Source organism: Notechis scutatus, chromosome 3, assembly GCF_049901735.1.
Source record: "Notechis scutatus isolate UNSWTSFEM ecotype Mainland chromosome 3, rNotScu1.2, whole genome shotgun sequence".
In the NCBI taxonomy this organism is placed as follows: Eukaryota; Metazoa; Chordata; class Lepidosauria; order Squamata; family Elapidae; genus Notechis; species Notechis scutatus.
This window is the reverse complement of record NC_142011.1, coordinates 776082-795076: the sequence shown is the minus strand read 5'-3', so window position 1 is coordinate 795076 and position 18995 is coordinate 776082. Positions and strand designations below refer to the sequence as shown.

General features: G+C 49.1%; 1 protein-coding gene across 1 annotated transcript in view; it reads left to right on the top strand.

Annotated features, from left to right (window-relative positions):
• Positions 1-1241: 1241 nt before the first annotated feature.
• The window catches only part of LOC148131039 (carboxypeptidase inhibitor SmCI-like), a 33594-nt gene continuing 15840 nt past the window's right edge, over positions 1242-18995 (top strand). Inside the window, exons 1-2 of the mRNA XM_087959022.1 lie at positions 1242-1332; positions 4770-4946. Coding sequence (XP_087815148.1) covers positions 1242-1332; positions 4770-4946 — 268 coding nt within the window. The remainder of the gene's footprint in view (positions 1333-4769; positions 4947-18995) is intronic.

Here is an 18995-nt window from a genome sequence, read left to right as displayed (position 1 = left end):
AGAATGACAAATTTGACACTGCCAGGTGAGTCTGCCTTCAAACCTGAGTGAAGGAACATGTTAATCATAAATTTAACAATGTAAGCAATCCAAAATAAACAGCAAAAAGCTACATAAGATGACTAAGGGTCCAGGTGAAATTGGAATACTGGTGTGCTCCATAAAATTAGTGGGCTGGATCTGCTCATAAATGGGGCACTGGGGGATCTTGACAGGAACTCTACAGTTGACCAAACTCAAAACTCAACTCTTCTGTCTTGAAGAAGAGAATTTTACCACCAGCTGAATTTGGGTACTAGAATTTAGAGGACATTTAAACTTAACCTACAATAAAAAGTGCAGAGAAGAGCAACCAGGATGATTAAGGGACTGGAAGCTAAAACATATGAGAAGAGAAGCACCAGGGGAGACAAGATAGCATCTTTTGATTTAAAAATAAATAGTAAGATGAAAAACTGGAAAATTGGACAAGAAAGAACTAAACAGTACAATTTAGGAGACACTTAAACTTAGCCTACAACAAAAGAACAAAGCAAAATATTTCAACACTGGACATGTTTAATGTCCCATGCTGAACCATAGAGCCAGATGTTAATTTGAATGGCCTCTGCCTTGGTAGATGGACTGTGTGTGGATGAGGTCATGGAAGGGGAAGAGGTTCCACCAGACAAGATGGGGAATTAGATCTGGGCCTGGAGGTAAACGTGATTTCCTACAAGAATGACATGGAAAAAGAGGCTACACTGGACATCCAAGGTGTCTTCATAAATAAAAGGGATATAGAAACACCAAGTGAAGACAGTGACCAGATAATTTTCTCTGTTGGAATTCCAAAACGGGCTTGTTAAAGGTTTGAAAACTTTTCTGAGGGAGAAAAAGAAATGAAAAGAAATTAAATTCTGAAACGTTATTTGAAAGGACAAAAGATCAAAATCGTTCAAAGTAAAAACCAGACTAAGCCCTGGGAAATGCTGACTTCTAGTCTCTCCTTGGCCCTGAAAGTGGCTGGGTGACTCTGAGCCAATCACCAGGAGATGGGAGTTGTAGTCCACGGAGCCCTCCCGGCCACTCCGCCCGCCGACGTTTCCCCGCCGGACCCCCGGGAGACGAAACCTTCCCCGCAGGAGCCATCCGGAGGCGCGGGGCGGGGAGGGGCGGGACGGGGCGGTTTGGCAATCCGGGGCGCCGCGCTCATAGCCCCGGAGAAGAGGCGGGGGAGGCTCAGTCGCCCAGCCGTCGCCATGGGGTCCGGTCGCAGCCCCCTCCTCCTGCTCCGCCTCTTCTGGGGCGCCTTCGCCCTCTGGGGATCCCTGCACTCCGTCTCCGGGCTCTGTAAGTGGGGCGAGGCGGGAGGGGGGCGGGGGATGCCCCGTCCAGAGGGGTCTTCGGTTGGTGGGACCCGAGAGCCCCGCCGCGTCTGAACGCCCCAGATGGAGCCTCCGGGATGCGCCCCGGACGGCCAAGAGGAAACCCCCCCACCCGCACTGCTCTGCGCCCCCCGAGACCCCCGTTCGGCTTCCCTGGACGCGGGAACAGCGGCCCTCCGTCCCCCGCGAAGCCCCAGACGGGAGAGGGGCGAGCGAGGCTCCGCTGGGCGGCCTTTCTTTCGGGCTCCTTCGGGCAAGACCCCGGCTGCCCAAGGACGCCGCCCACCTCGGAGTCCGCGCTCCGGACGGCCGTCGGAAGGCAGGCGAGGAGCGGCCCTACCGAAGGGGGTCGTGGCGTGGGAAGGGGCGAGCGGAGGGGGGAGGTCCGGAATCAGCTCCTCGGACAGAATCCCGGAGGGGGGAAACCGGGCCGGGGCAGAAGGAGGAGACGTCGATGAACGTCGATGAACGGAGGGTCCACTCCCCGGGCAAACGCTGCCGGAGGCGGTCGCAGGCGCCCACCCGCGGCTTCTTTTAAGGCTCCATTGATTGATTGATTGATTGATTGATTGATTGATTGATTACATTTCCATGCCGCGCATCTCCCCTACGAGGTGACTCTGGGCAGATTACAGATTATGAAACCAAGTGAAAAATAATTACAGTATAATTCGACTATTCACACAATTAATTTTATTAAGATTATAACGTTAACACCCCTGAACGGAGCAGGGAGTTACGAGGCTTGATGCAAATATCGATAGAATTAGAGAAGCTAAGAGTTCGTAGGCTCTGGAAGGTCATCTAGTCCACCCTGTGCGGAGTGCAGGAAGCTCCCTGGCAGATGCCCCCCAGCCCTGCTCAAACCCTCCAGGGCGGGAGAGCTCACTGCCTCTGAATGGGGTCCAGGCCAGAGTCAAGCAGCTGTCAGGATGCTCAAAGCTTCCCCTCCCCCCCCTTGATCTCCCCCCTTGCTGCTTCCCAAGGCTAAGTCACCTCCACACGTTCCCTCCTTCCAAGGCCCCCCAACTCCGGGCACCCTTTCTCCTTCCCTCCTGGGGGCCAAAGTCCTCCCTCGACTTCAGGCCACAGAACTGAGTGACACATGCTAGGTGTGAACGGAGCAGCCCAAAAGAGGGAAAGGGAATCCTGGCTTCTTCCCAGCCAGAGTCTGTGCTTCTCTAGGGGTTTAGAGGGACTTGCAATCCAGAGATTCCCCCCCCCCCCCGCAATGCTCCTGGGGGGGGAGCAAATCAGACCAGATCTGACCAGTCCCCCCATTGCATTCAGGGGGTCCAGAAGAGGCTGAGCTGAGCTGAATTGGAAAACCTCTTTCAGTTCTGACGTCTCTTTCTGTGCGCGAAGTAAACCGTCCAGATTAAACATAAAGATTTTGATCCCAATTTAGAAACCTGGTTCGGTTTGGAGAATCAAATGAATCTCCTTGAAACTGAAGCTCCCAACCAAAATCTAACCTTGTTGTTTTTTTGTATCCTTGTTTCCTGGGTTATTCTTCCCCTGCTGTTTTTAACCACACACACACAAACACACATGTTGTTAACCACACACACACAAACGCACATGCCTGGCTATTTCTCTTTGCATAAACCTCGTCCTCGGAGCCCCTCCAAAACAAACTGAGATGGGAGGTTTTGTTTTCCAAAGGGGCCTTGCTCCCTTTTCCTGCCAGGAGAACGGAAGCGAAGGGGGATATTCCCCCCCCCACAGCCCTTCTCAGCCCCAAGAAGTAAAAGACCTGGAGACTAAAGTGTCGGATGGACCTGGAGGGAGCTGGGGGAGGTGCAGCCATCAAAGGATCCGGGGGACAGGAGAGTTTTTGTACTGGAAGACAATTGAGGGGCTGCCACAAAACGGGGGGGGGTGTGACTTATCTCCCAAAGCCCCTGAAGGCTGGACAAGAAGCAATGGATGGAAACGAATCAAGGAGAGAAGCAATATAGACCGAAGGGGAAATTTCCTGACAGTGAAAACAATTCATCAGTCAGACAGCTAGACTCCAGAAACTGTAGATGCTCCAACACTGGGGGTTTTGAAGAAGAGACTGGACCACTGAATCCCACCTCTGCAGGAGACCTTAGATCAAATGATCTAAGGTCTCCTGCAGAGGTGGGATTCAGCCGGTTCTGGCCAGTTCTGGAGAACCAGGAGTGGAAATTTTGAGTAGTTTGGAGCAAGGGTCTTCAAACTTGACAAGTTTAAGACTTGTGGACTTCAGCTCCCAGAATTCCTGAGTTAACATGACTGGAGGAGCAATTCTGGGAGTTGAAGTCCACAAGTCTTAAAGCTGTCAAGTTTGAAGACCCCTGGTTTGGAGAACCTGCCAATCCCACCTCTGACTGGGCCCGCCAACCCCATCTCTTCTCTGCCTCCCATCGAGTCCCAGGTGATCGGCTGGATCTTCTTTGGTTGCCCTGCACAGGAGAACGGAGCTGGAAAGCAGGTCAGTGGGGTGGGGAGGGAAGGATCCTTCCCCTGTCATGCCCACCAAGCCACGCTGTTAGGAATATAAGTCACCTAACAGTTAGTTGGGTTGGAAATATATAAACTAGGATAGACATTTTAATACTATGCCTTTAAGAGAATCCTAAATCTGTAATTGGGTGTGGTTCCACAAATGGCCATAAGATGGAGCCAGAAACCTGGGTGGTTTAGTCTCAGAATAGAGTCTCAGTGAAGTGAGGGAGTCTCTGTTTCCTTCTGTTGGAGAGTGTTGCCGTTTCTTCCTAATGACTGTTACTGATCGTTGATGTAAGTCTGTTACTGAACTGTTTTTTGATACTGGACTTTGATATTTGGATTATCCCTGAACTGAACACTGACTGCCTTACCTGTGAATGACTTGGACTGCTTCTTGGAATTTGCTTAAACGTTTATTAAAAGTAAAAACCTACATTTACTGTACAGTGTATCTGTGTGCTGTGTGTGTGTTATTCTTCCCTACTCTCACTACGTCTCCCTGTATGCGCTCATTCTCCTAATGGGGAATTACCTCAACACACGCTCATCAAGCCCTGCCTACAGAACCAGTAGTAAAAAAAATGTTGAATCCCACCACTGGTCTCCTGCCAGAGCAGGGGGTTGGACTAGAAGAGCTCCGAGGTCCCTTCCACCCCATGGATTCTATGGGGTGCAGGACCAGCATTTTGGCTGCAAGGTTTCCCAGGCCTTCAGGCTCACTGAGTTTTAGTTAAAATATAACCGTGGAACAAAGGCAAAGGGAGGGGGGGTCTCCAACCTGGGCAACCTTAAGACCTGTGGAGTTCAGCTCCCACAATTCCCCAGCCTCAATTAGGGGGCTGCTTTTTCTGCCCACGTCCCCCCCCCCCAGCACTTACAACAGAGGAACAAAGTTTTGAGTTTCCCGAATCTGCTCTCTTGTAGACGACTCGCAATGCAGAACCTTGCCCACCTCTTTGAAACAGTGTGGCCCCCCCAAAGAACGTTTCTTCTACAACGTGACCTCCAAGAGCTGCCAGTTCTTCATCGACTATGGATGCTCCGGGAGCCTGAACAGCTACCACTCCGCTAAGGAATGCGAGGAAGCTTGCAAAAAGACGGGTGAGCCCGGCTGTTGCGCAGGGGGGAGGAGAGCCTGAGGGCCTGCGATGAAGGGGCAGGGGCCTTGGGGGGCTATGGGGGGCAGGCTGAGGGATGGAAGGGGTCTTCAGGAGGAGGGGGTCTCCTGAGCCCCGGTGGGAAAAGGCCCAACCCAGCTGCGTCCTTCTTCTTCTAAGCTCCTTTGGGGGGTTCTGCCCCTGCACGACACAGCCCCCCGCTTGGTTCCCCTTTGGTGTATCTCAGAGGCCAGTTCAGGGTGGGGGGAGGATCCCCTCTTTCCTGCACCCCCCTGTGGGCGTGGCTTGGTGGGCATGGTGTTCTGTGGGTGTGGCTTGGTGGGCGTGGCAGGGGAAGGATATACTGCAAAATCCCCCTTCCCTCCCCACCCCACTGACCTGCTTTCCAGCTCCGTTCTCCTGTGCAGGGCAACCAAAGGAGACCCAGGCAATCAGCTGGGACTCGATGGGAGGAAGAGAAGAGGTGGGGTTGGCCGGTTCTCCGAACGACTCCAAATTTCCACTCCCAGTTCTCCAGAACTGCTCAGAACCGGCTGAATCCCACCCCTGCCATGGAGGGAGGAGGAGAACGTCCTGCATTCACGCCTTGAGGACTGAGTGCAAAGGAGAGGAAGAGGGAAGGGAAAGTTCCCTCCCTCCCACAGGCAGCGTCATTGACTGAGCCCTTTTCTTCCCCTCAGGTTCTGCTGCGGGATCCAGCAGGAAGAAGAGGATCATGGATCTCATAGGAACATTGTCCATTTTATGGGACAGCAAAACCCCTGCCCCACCCGTTTAGATAGCTTAACACGTCCCCTTACCTATCCAGCACCTGAACCCTCACACCTCCCTTGAGCGAATCACCTGTTTTTCTGTGTTCACACCCTGCAAGGGATCATAAACTAACCACAGAGCAATTAAAAATTAATCCAGATTGTTGTTGTTAGTGGCGAAGTCGTGTCCGACCCATTGCGACCCCATGGACCACGTTTCTCCAGGCCTTCCTGTCCTCTTCCATCCCCCGGAGTCCCTTGAAGCTCAGGCCGACTGCCTCAGGGACTCCCTCCAGCCCCCTTCTCTGCCGTCCCTTCCTCCTTCTTCTTCTTCTGTCCTCAACCATTCCCAGCATTCAGCTCTTCTTCTCCAAAGAGTCCAGGTTAAGAGCCCCCCAATTCCTCCAGCTGTGGGTTGCACTGGCAGAGGAGCCCCCAACCTTCCAATGAGACCAGGATGGCCAAGGATTAAGTGGAGAGAAAGCTGGCTCAAAAAAACCCATCTTTGGTGGCTCCAAGATCAAGTGGGGGCCATCCTTGGGAGCCCATGTCTTATTAACGGCTTAGAAGGGGGCGAAGGGGTCTCAGAGCCACAGAGGGCACCAGAAGGGCCACACACGGTTTGAAAGGGATCGGGAGGAAGGGCTGCTGCGTGGGGCACTGCGTGGCCCTCTCCCATCCAGAGGTCTGCAAGCAGCACCTGGGGCCACAGAGCTTGCTATCCAGGGGCAACTCATCCCTTTCTCTCTCTCTCCTTTTTCTCTTTCTCGATTAAGATAACCTTTATGGTCATTTTCTACTGTCAACCCATTAAAAATGAAATCATGTTGCCTGCTCTCAAAAAAAAAGTGTATCTCTACCCATCTTCATACATAACATACATATACACATGCCATATACATACCTACACACACACACGTGTGTGTAGATAGATAGATAGATAGATAGATAGATAGATAGATAGATAGATAGATGATAGGCAGGCAGGCAGGCAGGCAGGCAGGCAGGCGGACCCTAACATATAAATACACATAAACCTTAATCACGCTCCACCTTGAATACATAGCAGAAGGAGGAAACTTGAGAGTTCAGAAGGTTGATGCTACATGGAATAAAGATGGCTGAATCTGGAGGCTGTTTGGGTACCATGAAGCCCCCTCCCAAACGAAAGAAGGAAAAGGGGAGATGCAGCATCGCAGACAGTCCTGCGGACCCAGCTCAAGCATCGCTTCTGGTGTCCAGCCCAGAGTTCACTCCAGAAGGAACTGGCTGGGTTTGGTGGGAGGGAAGGAGGTGGGCAGGTGGGATGCAGCTCCAGCTAACCCTAACCAAAGGAAGGGCTGTGTGGTGTCTCCTAGGCCTAGACATGGTGTGGGCACCCGGAGGTCTGTCTGGGGTCTTTCAGGCTCTCCTTGTGTCCATCAAAGGGAGAATTTATGTAAGGAAAAGGTGTTGTGATGCCAAAGCAGAAATTGGTATGGTGGGGCCGTTCTTCCTGATAGGTACCCATCCCCACTCTGTGGAAGCCAGGAGATGGACCCTCCATGTCCCACTGGCTCTTGACCTCTCCTCCTTCTGAAACACCATTGGTAGAATGGTGACCCCGCCCCAGGTCAGCTGCTGTTGGGCACTCTGTTGGAGAAGAGGGTGCTCCTGCCAGCCTGGTCAGGTTGCCAGAGGGGCAACGAGGACTTCCAGAGGAGAGGCCATGACTGAACCCCATGCCCTTTGGGTCAAGCACATCCTTTCTGCTCTATGCTCAGGGGACAGGAAGGTCCATAGTTTCTTAATCAGAATATGTTCAGAGTATTGCAACATAAATTCAGCACCAGAAAAGTAAACACAGATGGCTGAGGCTTCATTTAACTTCTTTATAAATATATAAAGTAAAGTTTACAATACCAGTTGTAGATTTCTCCAATATGGAGCAAACTCAAACAGAAGCAGACATGTGACAGGTTCAGAGCAGAACAGCAACCCAGGAGCTCAGAAACAGACATCAGTTTCACTTTAGTTCAGCAAGCAAGCAGGCAAGTCAGTTTCTCTTTCACTTTAGAGCTGAGCATAGAACAGAGATAAACCACGCCCAGATTCTCAAAGAGGGTTTCAGCCCTCAATTCAGCTCTCATTGGCTGACCTGGTTATAAGCTCTCTTTCAGTTCATGAATATACTCTGACAGAATAGAGCTCAGGGAGGACCTTTGAGGTCTTCTAATCAACCCCTCTGCTCAAACAGGAGAACCTAGACCATTTCAGACACGTGGCTGTCCAGTCTCTTCTTAAAAACCTCCAGGGAAGAAGCACCCACAACTTCTGTTCCACTGGTTAACTGTCCTCACTGTTAGGAAGTTTCTCCTTAATTCCAGGTTGCTTCACTCCTTGGTTAGTTTACTACCCGTTATTGTCTTGTCCTGTCCTCTGGTGCTTTGGAGAATGATTTCACCCCCTCTTCTTTGTGGCAGCCCCTCAAACACTGGAAGACTGTTATTATCATGTCACCCCGAACCCTTCTATTCTCTAGACCAGGGGAGTCAAACTCACATTGACATGTTATCATCACGTGACGTATTGGGACTTTTTTCCCCTTCACTAAATCGGAGGTGGGCGTGGCCAGGATGTGACGCATCCAGCCAGTGGGCCGTGATTTCGACCGCTCTGCTCTAGACCAGCCAAACCCAATTCCTGCAACCTTTTTGTATTTCCTGTTTTAACCTCCTTTTGAACCAAATAAAAAAGATACATAAAAAACCCCTTGGTCGACTCTACTGTTCCCGTCAAGATCACCCAGTGCCCGTTTATGAGCTGATCCAGCCCACTAATTTCATGAGGGACACCACGGCAGCTGAGCTCGGACTCAATTTAGAATTTAGAAACCACTTTTTGTCAGAGCTGCCGGCTGAGTGCGCCCCACCACCATACAGCTGCGCAACCCCACCGCCTCCACCACACCCTGTAATCTTCCTTCTCCATACAAGGAAAATGTCGCTTCCCAGCTGATTTGAAACCCGCGCCTCTCAGCTGTTGTTCACGCATGTGCAGTGCTTTCCCTAGTCTCCAGTGTCCATTAGCGCTTCTCAGCTGGCAGCTGTGCAAGCGCAGTACAGCCGCCCTTCACCAGTCTTCGTCATCAGTGCTGCGAGGTCCCAAACAACCGTCCAACACCCCCCGCCCAGAATGGCAGCCCTGGCTCTGGTAGGGCTGACACTAAGGAGCCAGGCAGGCAGGCGAGGACTGATTGGGAGGGAGGGGTGAGTAGAGGCCGGCGAGGTGCCCCTCAACATGAGTGACATTGAGTTGGCCATGCCCACCTGGCCACATGACCACCTAGCCACATCCACCCAGCTGATCATCAGGCAGATCATATTAGTGGTCCACGGGATTTAAAATTATGAATTTAGTGGTCCATGAAATCTGAAAGGTTGGTGAGTCCTGGATTAAATAAAACACTTTTTGCAAGCTTGGGCTGAAGCATGGGAAAAGGTCTGAATAGAATAGACCTGGGAGGGACCTTGGAGGTCTTCTAGTCTGACCCCGTTTCTAGTAGGAGACTCTTTGCCATTTCAGACAACAGGCTGTCCAGTCTCTTCTTAAAAAACCTCCAGTGATGAAGCACCCACAACTTCTGGTGGCAAGCAGTTCCACTGACTAACTGTTCTGTTAGGAAGTTTCTCCTTAGTTCCAGCTTTCTTCTCTCCTTGATGACTTTCCATCCGTTGTTTCTTCTTCTGCCTTCCGGTGCTTTGGAAAACAGGGTTGACCTCCCTCTTCTTTGTGGCAGCCCCTCAAATACTGGAACACTGCTATCGTGTCACCCCAATCCTCCTTTTCTCTAGACCAGCCAAGCCCAATTCCTGCAACCCTTTTGTATTTCCTGTTTTAACCTCCTCTTGAACCAAATAAAAAAGATACATAAAAAAACCCCTTGGTCGACTCTACTGTTCCCATCAAGATCACCCAGTGCCCGTTTATGAGCAGATCCAGCCCACTAATTTCATGAGGGACACCACGGCAGCTGAACTCGAACACAATTTAGAGTTTGTACAATTGCTGGTCCTGAGACACGGCCGGCTGTTTGCGTTGTCCACGTAGGTTCTGCAATTCCGTGAACAAGAACGTCTCTCTACGGGACATCCTCAGGGGCAGCCATGTCACAAGGATAATTTTTTCAGCCTGATGACCTCTAAGCAATGAGGGCCCCTATTCTCCAAAGCGCCTGAAGGCAGGACGAGAAGCAGCGGGTGGGAACCAGGAGAGAAGCAACCTGAGAGAGAGGACAATTAACCAGTGGGACTGTTTGCCTCCAGAAGGTGTGGGGGCTCCGCCACTGGAGGCTTTTAAGGAGGGACTGGACAGCCATTTATCTGGAATGGTCTCGGGAGGAGTGGACGTAAGGCTTGTGGACTTCAACGCCCAGGATTCCCCAGGCAACATGGGTATCTGGGGAATTCTGGGAACTGAAGTCCAAGAGTCTCAAAGTTCCAAAGTCGGACACCCCGGTATAGGGTCTCCTGTTCGGTCAGGGGTTGTCCCTTCTACCTCTGACATTCTGTTACTCTGTTACTTCTCACCCATTCAATCCATGTTCTTTGTGTAGCTACTACACCAACTCTCTAATTGTGGAGTAATATCATGGCAACCCACTGCAGTCTCTCTGCCATGAAAACTGTACAGGATGGACAGGACCAGAAGGCAAAAAGATACAATGCTGGGAGATGAGCCCCTCAGGTCAAATGGTGTCCATTAGGCTACTGGGGAAGAGCAGAGGGTTAGTACCAGTAGTGCCAGAAAGAGTGAAGTGACTGGGCCAAAGCCCAAAGGATGCTCAGCTGCGGATGCATCTGGTGGTGAAAGGGAATTCCGGTCCTGTAAAGCTATATGTTCTCCCTAGGAACCTGGAATTGAAGATCCATGAATCAAGGCAAGCTGGATGTGGTCAAACAAGAGATGACAAGACTGAACATCGACATTCAGATGACCATCAGGTATATTCCTATGGGCAAGAATCCCTCAGAAGAAATGGAGCAGCCTTCATAGTCAATACAAGAGTAGGAAAAGCAATATTGGAATACAATCTCCAAAATGACAGAATGATCTCAGTGTCAGCCCTACCAGAGCCGGGGCTGCTATTCTGGGGGGGGGAGGACGGTCATTTGCTTCCTTGCAGCAATCAGCAGAAGGGAGGATGGTCTGGCCTTGTGCAGCAGCCTCCTACGCATGCCTGAAAAACCGCTAGTTTCAAACCAGCTGGGGAGTGGCGTTCTCCTTGTATGAAGAATGGAGGTTATAGGGTGCGGTGAAGGCGGTGGTGTTGTGCGGCTACATAGGTGGTGGGAGTTGCTCGATAGGCAGCTCTGACAAAAAGCAGTTTGTTGCAAGTCAGTTTGTGCCGTGTTTTCACCCAGAAATAAAACGACATTGGCAGTAGGTTTGTTTTTTGTCTTTCATTCATCTGCATGAGAAGCGGAACCTGACAGGTTGTCAGAGCTCCCATACTATTTCCAGAATGACAGAGGGAGTTGAGGCTGGGATAGAGGCTGCAGAGCTGGAGATACTTGAAGAGGGGCCAGCTACACCTACTCCAGTGGTAGAGCCGGATGCAAGGCCAAAGAAGAGACTTGGGTCAAGGAAGGACCAGATGGACTTGCAAATGCCAGGTGATGGGGATTCTGGGGATTGGTGGCCATGTTCAGAGTCATACTTACCTCCCCCTGTGCTTACCCCACAAAAAAAGTCAGTGGAGGGAGCAGCATGGAGCAGTGAGATGGTCCGTGGTGGCAGGCAGCCAGGTGCTGGAGTTTTGACGTGGCCAATTTGGAGAGGCCGGTTTCCGAGAAGACCCATGGCAGATGGATCAGAGCAGCAGGGCCCCACCATTTGACCTCCCTTCAGGCAGGGGGCTGCCCCTGGTTCATCCATCATGTCCTTCAGGACTGCAAAGGGAATGACGAGTGAGAGAAGGGGCTCCTTGTCAGTCAGGACATCCAACAGGCAGGTGCTCGGAGGAGAGCAGGGCCCCATCAAGGGATGCTGGGACCCCCTCACAGCCAGGCCAACAGGATCAATTGGAGCCACCGTGGTTGTGAGCATCATTAGATGGAAGTGGCCTTCTTCATAGGTCAGGTACTTAGCTATGTGGATCAGTATGGACATCTTTATGGCTCACAATAGGCAACTGTGATGGCAGTGGCAGCGGTGTTGGAGGGAGAAGCTGCTGAATGGGTTGCCGACCTTTATGATGAGCACAGCAGAGACCTAGGGGATATGGGCCTGTTCCTTATGGCTCTGAAGGAATGTTTTGAGGACACTATGAGAGTGCAGAGAGCTGAGAGTGAGATATTAACAGCCTGTCAACGAGGCCGGGCAGTAGCCGAATACATTAGGGAGTTTAGACACCTGGCTGGTAAGGCATGCGGGTGGCCAGAAATATTTCTTGTACATCAATTTAAGGCAGGCCTGGATTAATAGCTCCGGCAGGCTTGTGTATACCAGGGTTTGCCACCTCATTTAGTAGATTGGTTTCAGGCAGCGACAGAGCTTGAGGCCAAATTGAAAGATGAGCAAAGGAGAGAGTGGAGGGCAAGGCCTATGAAAAGCCTGGAGTAGCCATTTAGGTCTGTACCCAGACCACAGGCAGTTCCTGCAGCAGTGGAACCTTCTAGACGTACACCCTTATTGTGTTTCCATTGTGGGAAACCTGGCCACTGGATAGCAGAGTGCTCAGAGGTTCATACCACTCATGTGGGAGCACCAGGAAGAAGGCAGAGGTCACCAAAAAAGACTCTGAAAGGGTCTGAAAAATCCAGGGCTGCCCAGGAACCTTACAACCTTGGTCCTGTTGGAACAGCGGAATGGATTCCTATGGCCCAATGCTCCATCGCAGGAATTGACGGTGACCATGATCATGGATTGCAGCTCCAGTTCTCTTCCGGGAGAAGATGGCAGCCTGCGTTTATGTGTGGATTTCTGAGGGATAAACGCTGTGTGTGTGTGTTGAACATATGTACCCCCTTCCTTTGATGAAGGACATGCTTGCCCGGTTAGCAGAAGGTCGTATTTTTACTAAATTCGACCTCAGGGAAGCATATTACCAGGCCAGGGTGAAGGCAGGTGATGAGTGGAAGATGGCATTCAATTGCACATTAGGCAGTTATCAGTTTACAGTTATGCCGTTCAGCTTACAGGGGGCTCCCACTGTATTTATGCAGCTAATTAATGAGGTATTGAGGGAGCATCTACTGTATATAAGGGGTTTCTAGTGTATCTCGATGATATTCTTATATACACCAAGACGGGCAAAGAACACATTGTATTGATATGTACCGTCCTCGGGAAACTGTTGGATGCCAAATTGTACATTAAACTATCTAAATGTGAGTTCCATAAAACACAACTAGACTATCTAGGGTTTTGAATATCTCCTGGGGGTATTGAAATGGATCCTGCTAAAGTTCAAGCAGTGTTGGATTGACAAGCTCCACATACACGAAAACAATTGCAAAGTTTTGGGGGGTTTGCCAATTTCTACCACCAATTTATCCCCTCATTTGCTTGTGTCACCTTACCATTTACTGACCTGTTATGAACTAAACATGTTTCAGGAAAACCATGTCCCAGCCAACTGATACAATGGACAATAGAGTGCCAGAAAGTGTTTGAATGATTAAAAGTGTTATTTGCCCAAGAGCCTGTATTGAAACACTCAAATCCTGAGCAGCCATTTGTGGTACAGGCAGATGCCAGTGATGTTGCAGTTGGGGCTGTACTGTTACAAATGAATCCCCAGGGTGTGCTACAACCGTGTGCTTACACATCCTGGAAATTAACACCTGCCAAAGGAAAATGGGCTGTCTGGGAAAAGGAAGCCTTTGCTGTAAAATGGGTTCTGATGACATGGCGACATTTGTTGGAAGGTAGTAAATAGCACTTTGAGGTCTGGATGAACCATAAGAACTTGGAGGTTTTACAAACACCCCGTAAACTATCGCCAAAACAGGTCAGGTGGGCATTATATTTTCAATGGTTTAATTTTCAGCTACAATATATTCCTAGCGGGAAGAACTTCATGCCAGACACCTTGTCTCGGAACAAGAACTTCATGGCAGACGCCTTAGGAGGAGGTTGTTCAGGCTATAATGCCAGCTGTACAAGTGACACATGAACCATTGACAAACACCACATGTAAGAGAGCCCAGTCGATAGATATGGCACCAAGGATTGGAAAAGCTCTAGAGGGTGATCAGTGTTTCACTGAGAACAAACATCTCTTGACCCTACGGGACTGGCTAGCATGGAAAGGATTGAAGATATATGTCCCCAACTCCATCCGGCTTGACGTGCTAGGGTGATGCCATGATGCCAGACTGGCTAGACATGTTGGCTTCATGAAAACTCTACATCTAACAAATAGACAATTCTGGTGGCCGAAGATGAAGAGGGACATAGAAAAATATGTGCAAAGGTGTGAAAGGAGTGCCACCATGAAAAAAAGACCCGGAAAACCTCCTGTCTTATTACAAGAAGTGGCCAATCCAACACAACCTTGGGAGATTGTGGCCATGGACGTTATTGTAGAATTGCTGGAAAGTCATGGAAACACTGTGATATGGACTGTAGTTGATCTATTCTCAAAGCAAGCCCATTTTTAAGTTTATCCTAGCCTAACTTCAACAAACAAATTAGCCAAAATGTTCATCCCTCATATATATCATTTGCATGGTGTACCATGTAAAGTCATATCGGACAGAGGGGTTCAGTTTACTGCATCATTTTGGTGAAAGTTCTTAACATTGATAGGTTCATCCCAAGGCCTCAGTTCAGGATATCACCCTGCTACGAATGGAGCTTCTGAACGAGTGAACGCCATGGTTGGACAGTAACTATGATGTTATGTAGCCCACCAACAGAACGATTGGGGGGACTTATTACCTCATGCAGAAGTCGCATATAATAATGCTGTGCACAGCAGCACAGGCTTCACTCCTTTCCATGTGGTTAATGGGGTGGAATTTGTCCTGATACCAGAATGCCCTAGGGGCATTCCAGTGGAGGAGGGCCTCACAGAATGGATGGGAGAAATGCAGGGAGTTTGGGAAGCAGTCACGAAAGCATTACAAAAAGCCGCTGCTAAGTATAAGATTCAAGCAGATAAAAAGAGAAGTCCTCAGTTATTGTTGTGGTTAGCCAGCAGCAGGTGTAGATGGCTGAGGAGAGCAATGACTCTGATGAGGGGCCAGAACCATCAGGGAGTGGACTGCTTCCTTCAGAGATCGTGGGGGCTGGCAGCACTGACGAGGAGGTTCCTGAGGAGCCTGTGCCAAGTGCACGTGCACCAAGGATTACTTGGAGGAAAGAACAATTACAGCAGCACAGCCAACTCGGGAGTAAAGCTGCAAGGTAATGGTCCCTTCCTCAAGAGGATAAAAGCCAGGTTTGGAAAAGCGTTCTTTGCAGACAGCAAAGAAGCTCTTAAACTTAACTGGTGGACATCTTAGTTTGTGTTTGGAGAATTTTGTAAATTAGTTCTTATCTCTGGGTTTTTGGCAGCCTTGACAAACAACTTGGCAAGGCTCTTTCTTGTTGGAGCTAATTAGTGGAAAGCAGCAGAATTCGTTATTATTACACCTTAAAAGGTGGGGGCTGCTGCCTTTGTGTTTGCTCTTTGGGAACCTGGTTGGGTCAGAACAGGTATCCTTTAGTGTAGGGCAGTCCGTATATCTGTCAACCAAGTATTTAAACCTTAAACTACTAAATAGAAAATTGGGTCCCAAGTTTATCAGCCCATTCATGATCAAAAAAGTAATCAATCCGGTTACTGCGTGCTTGAAGCTACCCCGTCTCTTAGGGAAAACCCACCCAGTTTGTCATTGTAGTTTGCTACGTTCAGTCTGGATAGCAGCTGTTAGGGGTCCTGATTCCCCCAAAGCCACCTCCAATAATGGTGGGGGGAACAAGGCACTTTGAGGTCCAAAAGGTTTTAGATTCCCAGATACGTAGGAAACAATTACAATACCTGGTATTGTGGAAGGGATATCCATTATCAGAGGCCTCATGGGTACACATCAATAATATGAGTGCTCCAAAACTTATAGCCAAATTTCATCTCTGGAATCCCACAAAACAGGGGGGGTTCCTATGTACAGGACAGGACTAAGGGGAGGGACTAGTGCACTAACCATGTCCTTTATTTTCCAGCTCCTGTCCCTGTGATAGAGGGGCTGCATGTCAGCCCTACCAGAGCTGGGGCTGCTATTCTGTGGGGAGGACGTCATTTGCTTCCTTGTAGCAATCACCAGAAGGGAGGATGATCTGGCCTTGTGCAGCAGCCTCCTACGCATGCCTGAAAAACAGCTAGTTTCAAACCAGCTGGGGAGTGGCGTTCTCCTTGTATGAAGAATGGAGGTTATAGGGTGCGGTGAAGGTAGTGAAGGTGTTGCGCGGCTACATAGGTGGTGGGAGTTGCTCAATAGGCAGCTCTGACTAAAAGCAGTTTGTTGCAAGTCAGTTTGTGCCGTGTTTTCACCCAGAGATAAAACGACATTGGCAGAAGGTTTGTTTTTTGTCTTTCATTCACCTGCATGAGAAGCGGAACCTGACGCTCAGTTTGAATCCAAGGCAAAACATTCAACACCACAGTATTCCAAGTCTATACCCCAACCACTGGTGCTGAAGGCGATGAAATTGACCAGTTCTATGAAGCCCTACAGCACTAGGGTTACACCAAAAAATGATGTCCTTATCATCATGGGGGATTGGAATGCTAAAGTAGGAAGCCAAAAGATAACTGGAATAGCAGGCAAGTTTGGCTTTGGAGTACAAAATGAAGCAGGGCACAGGCTGATAGAATTTTGTCAAGAGAATACGATGGTCATAGCAAACCCTCTTTTCCAACAACCCAAGAGATGACTCTACACATGGACATCACCAGATAGTCAACACAGAAATCAGATTGACTATGTGCTCTGCAGCTGAAGATGGAGAAGCTCTATACAGTCAGTAAAAACAAGACCAGGAGCTGACTGGAGCTCAGATCATGAGCTTCTCATTGCAAAAATTAGGCTTAAACTGAAGAAAGTAGGAGAAAGCACTAGGCCACTATGAACTAAATTGTATCCCTGAGGAATATACAGTAGAGGTGACAAATAGATTTAAGGAATTAGATCATCTGATAGACAGTGTGCCTGAAGAACTATGGATGGACATTGTAACTATGGATGAAGAACTATGGATGCAACATTGTACAAGAGGTAGCAACTAAAACCATCCCACTGAAAAAGAAATGCAAGAAAGCAAAATGGCTGGCTGAGGAAGCTTTGCAAATAGTTGAGGAAAGAAGGGAAGTGAAAGGCAAGGGAGAAAGAGAAAGATACACCCAATTGAACAAAGTGTGCTGTCCAGCCAGTTATAGTTAATAGGGAATTGGGATAGCTAGTTAGGAATTGGGAGCTGTCCCCTTAAGGGAATGCATCATGGTAAATGGAGTTAAGGTATCCTGGGAAATGTAGTCCATGTCATATGGCCACATCTGTAATCCTGATTGGTCACTGAATTGACCCTTGGTGGGTTGGGGGAGGTTTCTTCACTCTTGCCTGAACCCAGCTAGCATCTCTACCCCTGCTCCTACGTTATGGGATGAAAGGGATAAAAGATTACCATCCTTTTACACTAGAAAGTCAGCTATGCAAAGAGTTGGACATTGAGATGAATCTCGACATAACTGTGAGTTATCTTGAGGATGCCTGATGTACCAATAAAAAGACTTTGTATGGATGCTTTGTGGACTTATCTGTCTGCCTTTAGTTATCTAGCAGCCAGCAACTATAGAGGGAAGAATACACAGAATTCCAGAGAATAGCTAGAAGAGATAAGAATGCTGTCAGCCTTCAAGATTTTCTTCCTTTGCTTTGCATCTTTTGGCTGTCATAAGTAACGGGGGAGGAAGGGGGACTTGATTATGGGAAGTGAGCTGGAGGTTTTTACAAAACAGAACTGTATAAGCTGGTGTGGGGAGTTTCTTGCCTAGGCTTCTATCCTATGCTATGCGAAGCCACATAGCATAGGATAGAATCAAAATATGTCAAGGTCAATGGACAGAGGCCTCATCACCACCTGGAGATGCCCACATGATGTGGTACACAACTTTTAATTGGATGAACCAATTGAACTATTGGGGGTGGGAACGTTGCCACCACTTTGTATATGTGATTTACGTGCTCAGTTTCTCAGATTCTGAATTCTTTTGTTGCTACCACTTGACTTCCAGTAAAATATATCTTTTCTCTAATTAATGGAGTCTAAGTATTTCTTTCTTCGATTTTGAATGGAGCACCATCTGACATTATTCGGAGTCTGAGTTTACCAGCCCACCCGGAGAATTAATAAATTTTCTTCCAAGGGGGTCTGAACACAATGTCTAATCCAGCCAGCAACCAAGTAGACCTGGGAACGACTGGAGGACAAGATTCCCTGCTGTTAGAGGTGGCAGGGGAAGCCGACTTGTTAGCAGAATTAAGTCTTGGTGAAAAACCAGCTGTAAAACCCAAATGGTCCCTGGGAGTCAGCTGGAAGGATCCTGAGGAAAAGCCTCCTCCAGGAGTGACCACTAACCATCAGCGTGGAAGAGAAGAGCTATGGTAAGAGAAGGAAAGAAAGAATTTTTTACTAACTCAGGCCCTGCATCTTCTAAATGAAGCTGTCGAAGAAACTCAGACTGATCAAAGGTATGAGAGGGAAGAGGGGGAGGCAGCCCCAGTCAGAAGAATCAGACCAGCCACCCCCACAAATCAACCTGGGCCGGCACAACAGGCGGCAGCAGCCCAGGGGCCCCCCGGTGGGGAGAGTAATTGCCAGAATGTGTAGAACTCCAGAAGGTGTAGTGCCTCCGTTGGAAGTAAAATATGGGGGTGGGATCCCAAGAAGTTAGGATTCTTGGCACAAGTCTGGAGCCCTATGGAGGAATATGAAGAGGATTTTTCCTCAAAAGCAGCCAAAGTTAGATGTGTTACCAGGGCTCTTGAGGGAACAGCTGCAAAGTGGATGGTCACTTTGCATAATGATAATGTCCCCCAGCTGATGAATTATGACCTGTTCATGACTGCGCTGTGAGCCAGGTTTGAAGACCCACTAGTTGAACATAAGGCTAGAATCAGGATGAAGACCATAAATCAGGGGCAGAGATCAGTGGCCAATTACACCCAGGAATTTAGAGAGCTGGCGTGTCATATTTGAGGCTGGTCCCAGGAAGCCCTGATAGAAGCTTTTAAAGATGGGTTGAATGAAGATGT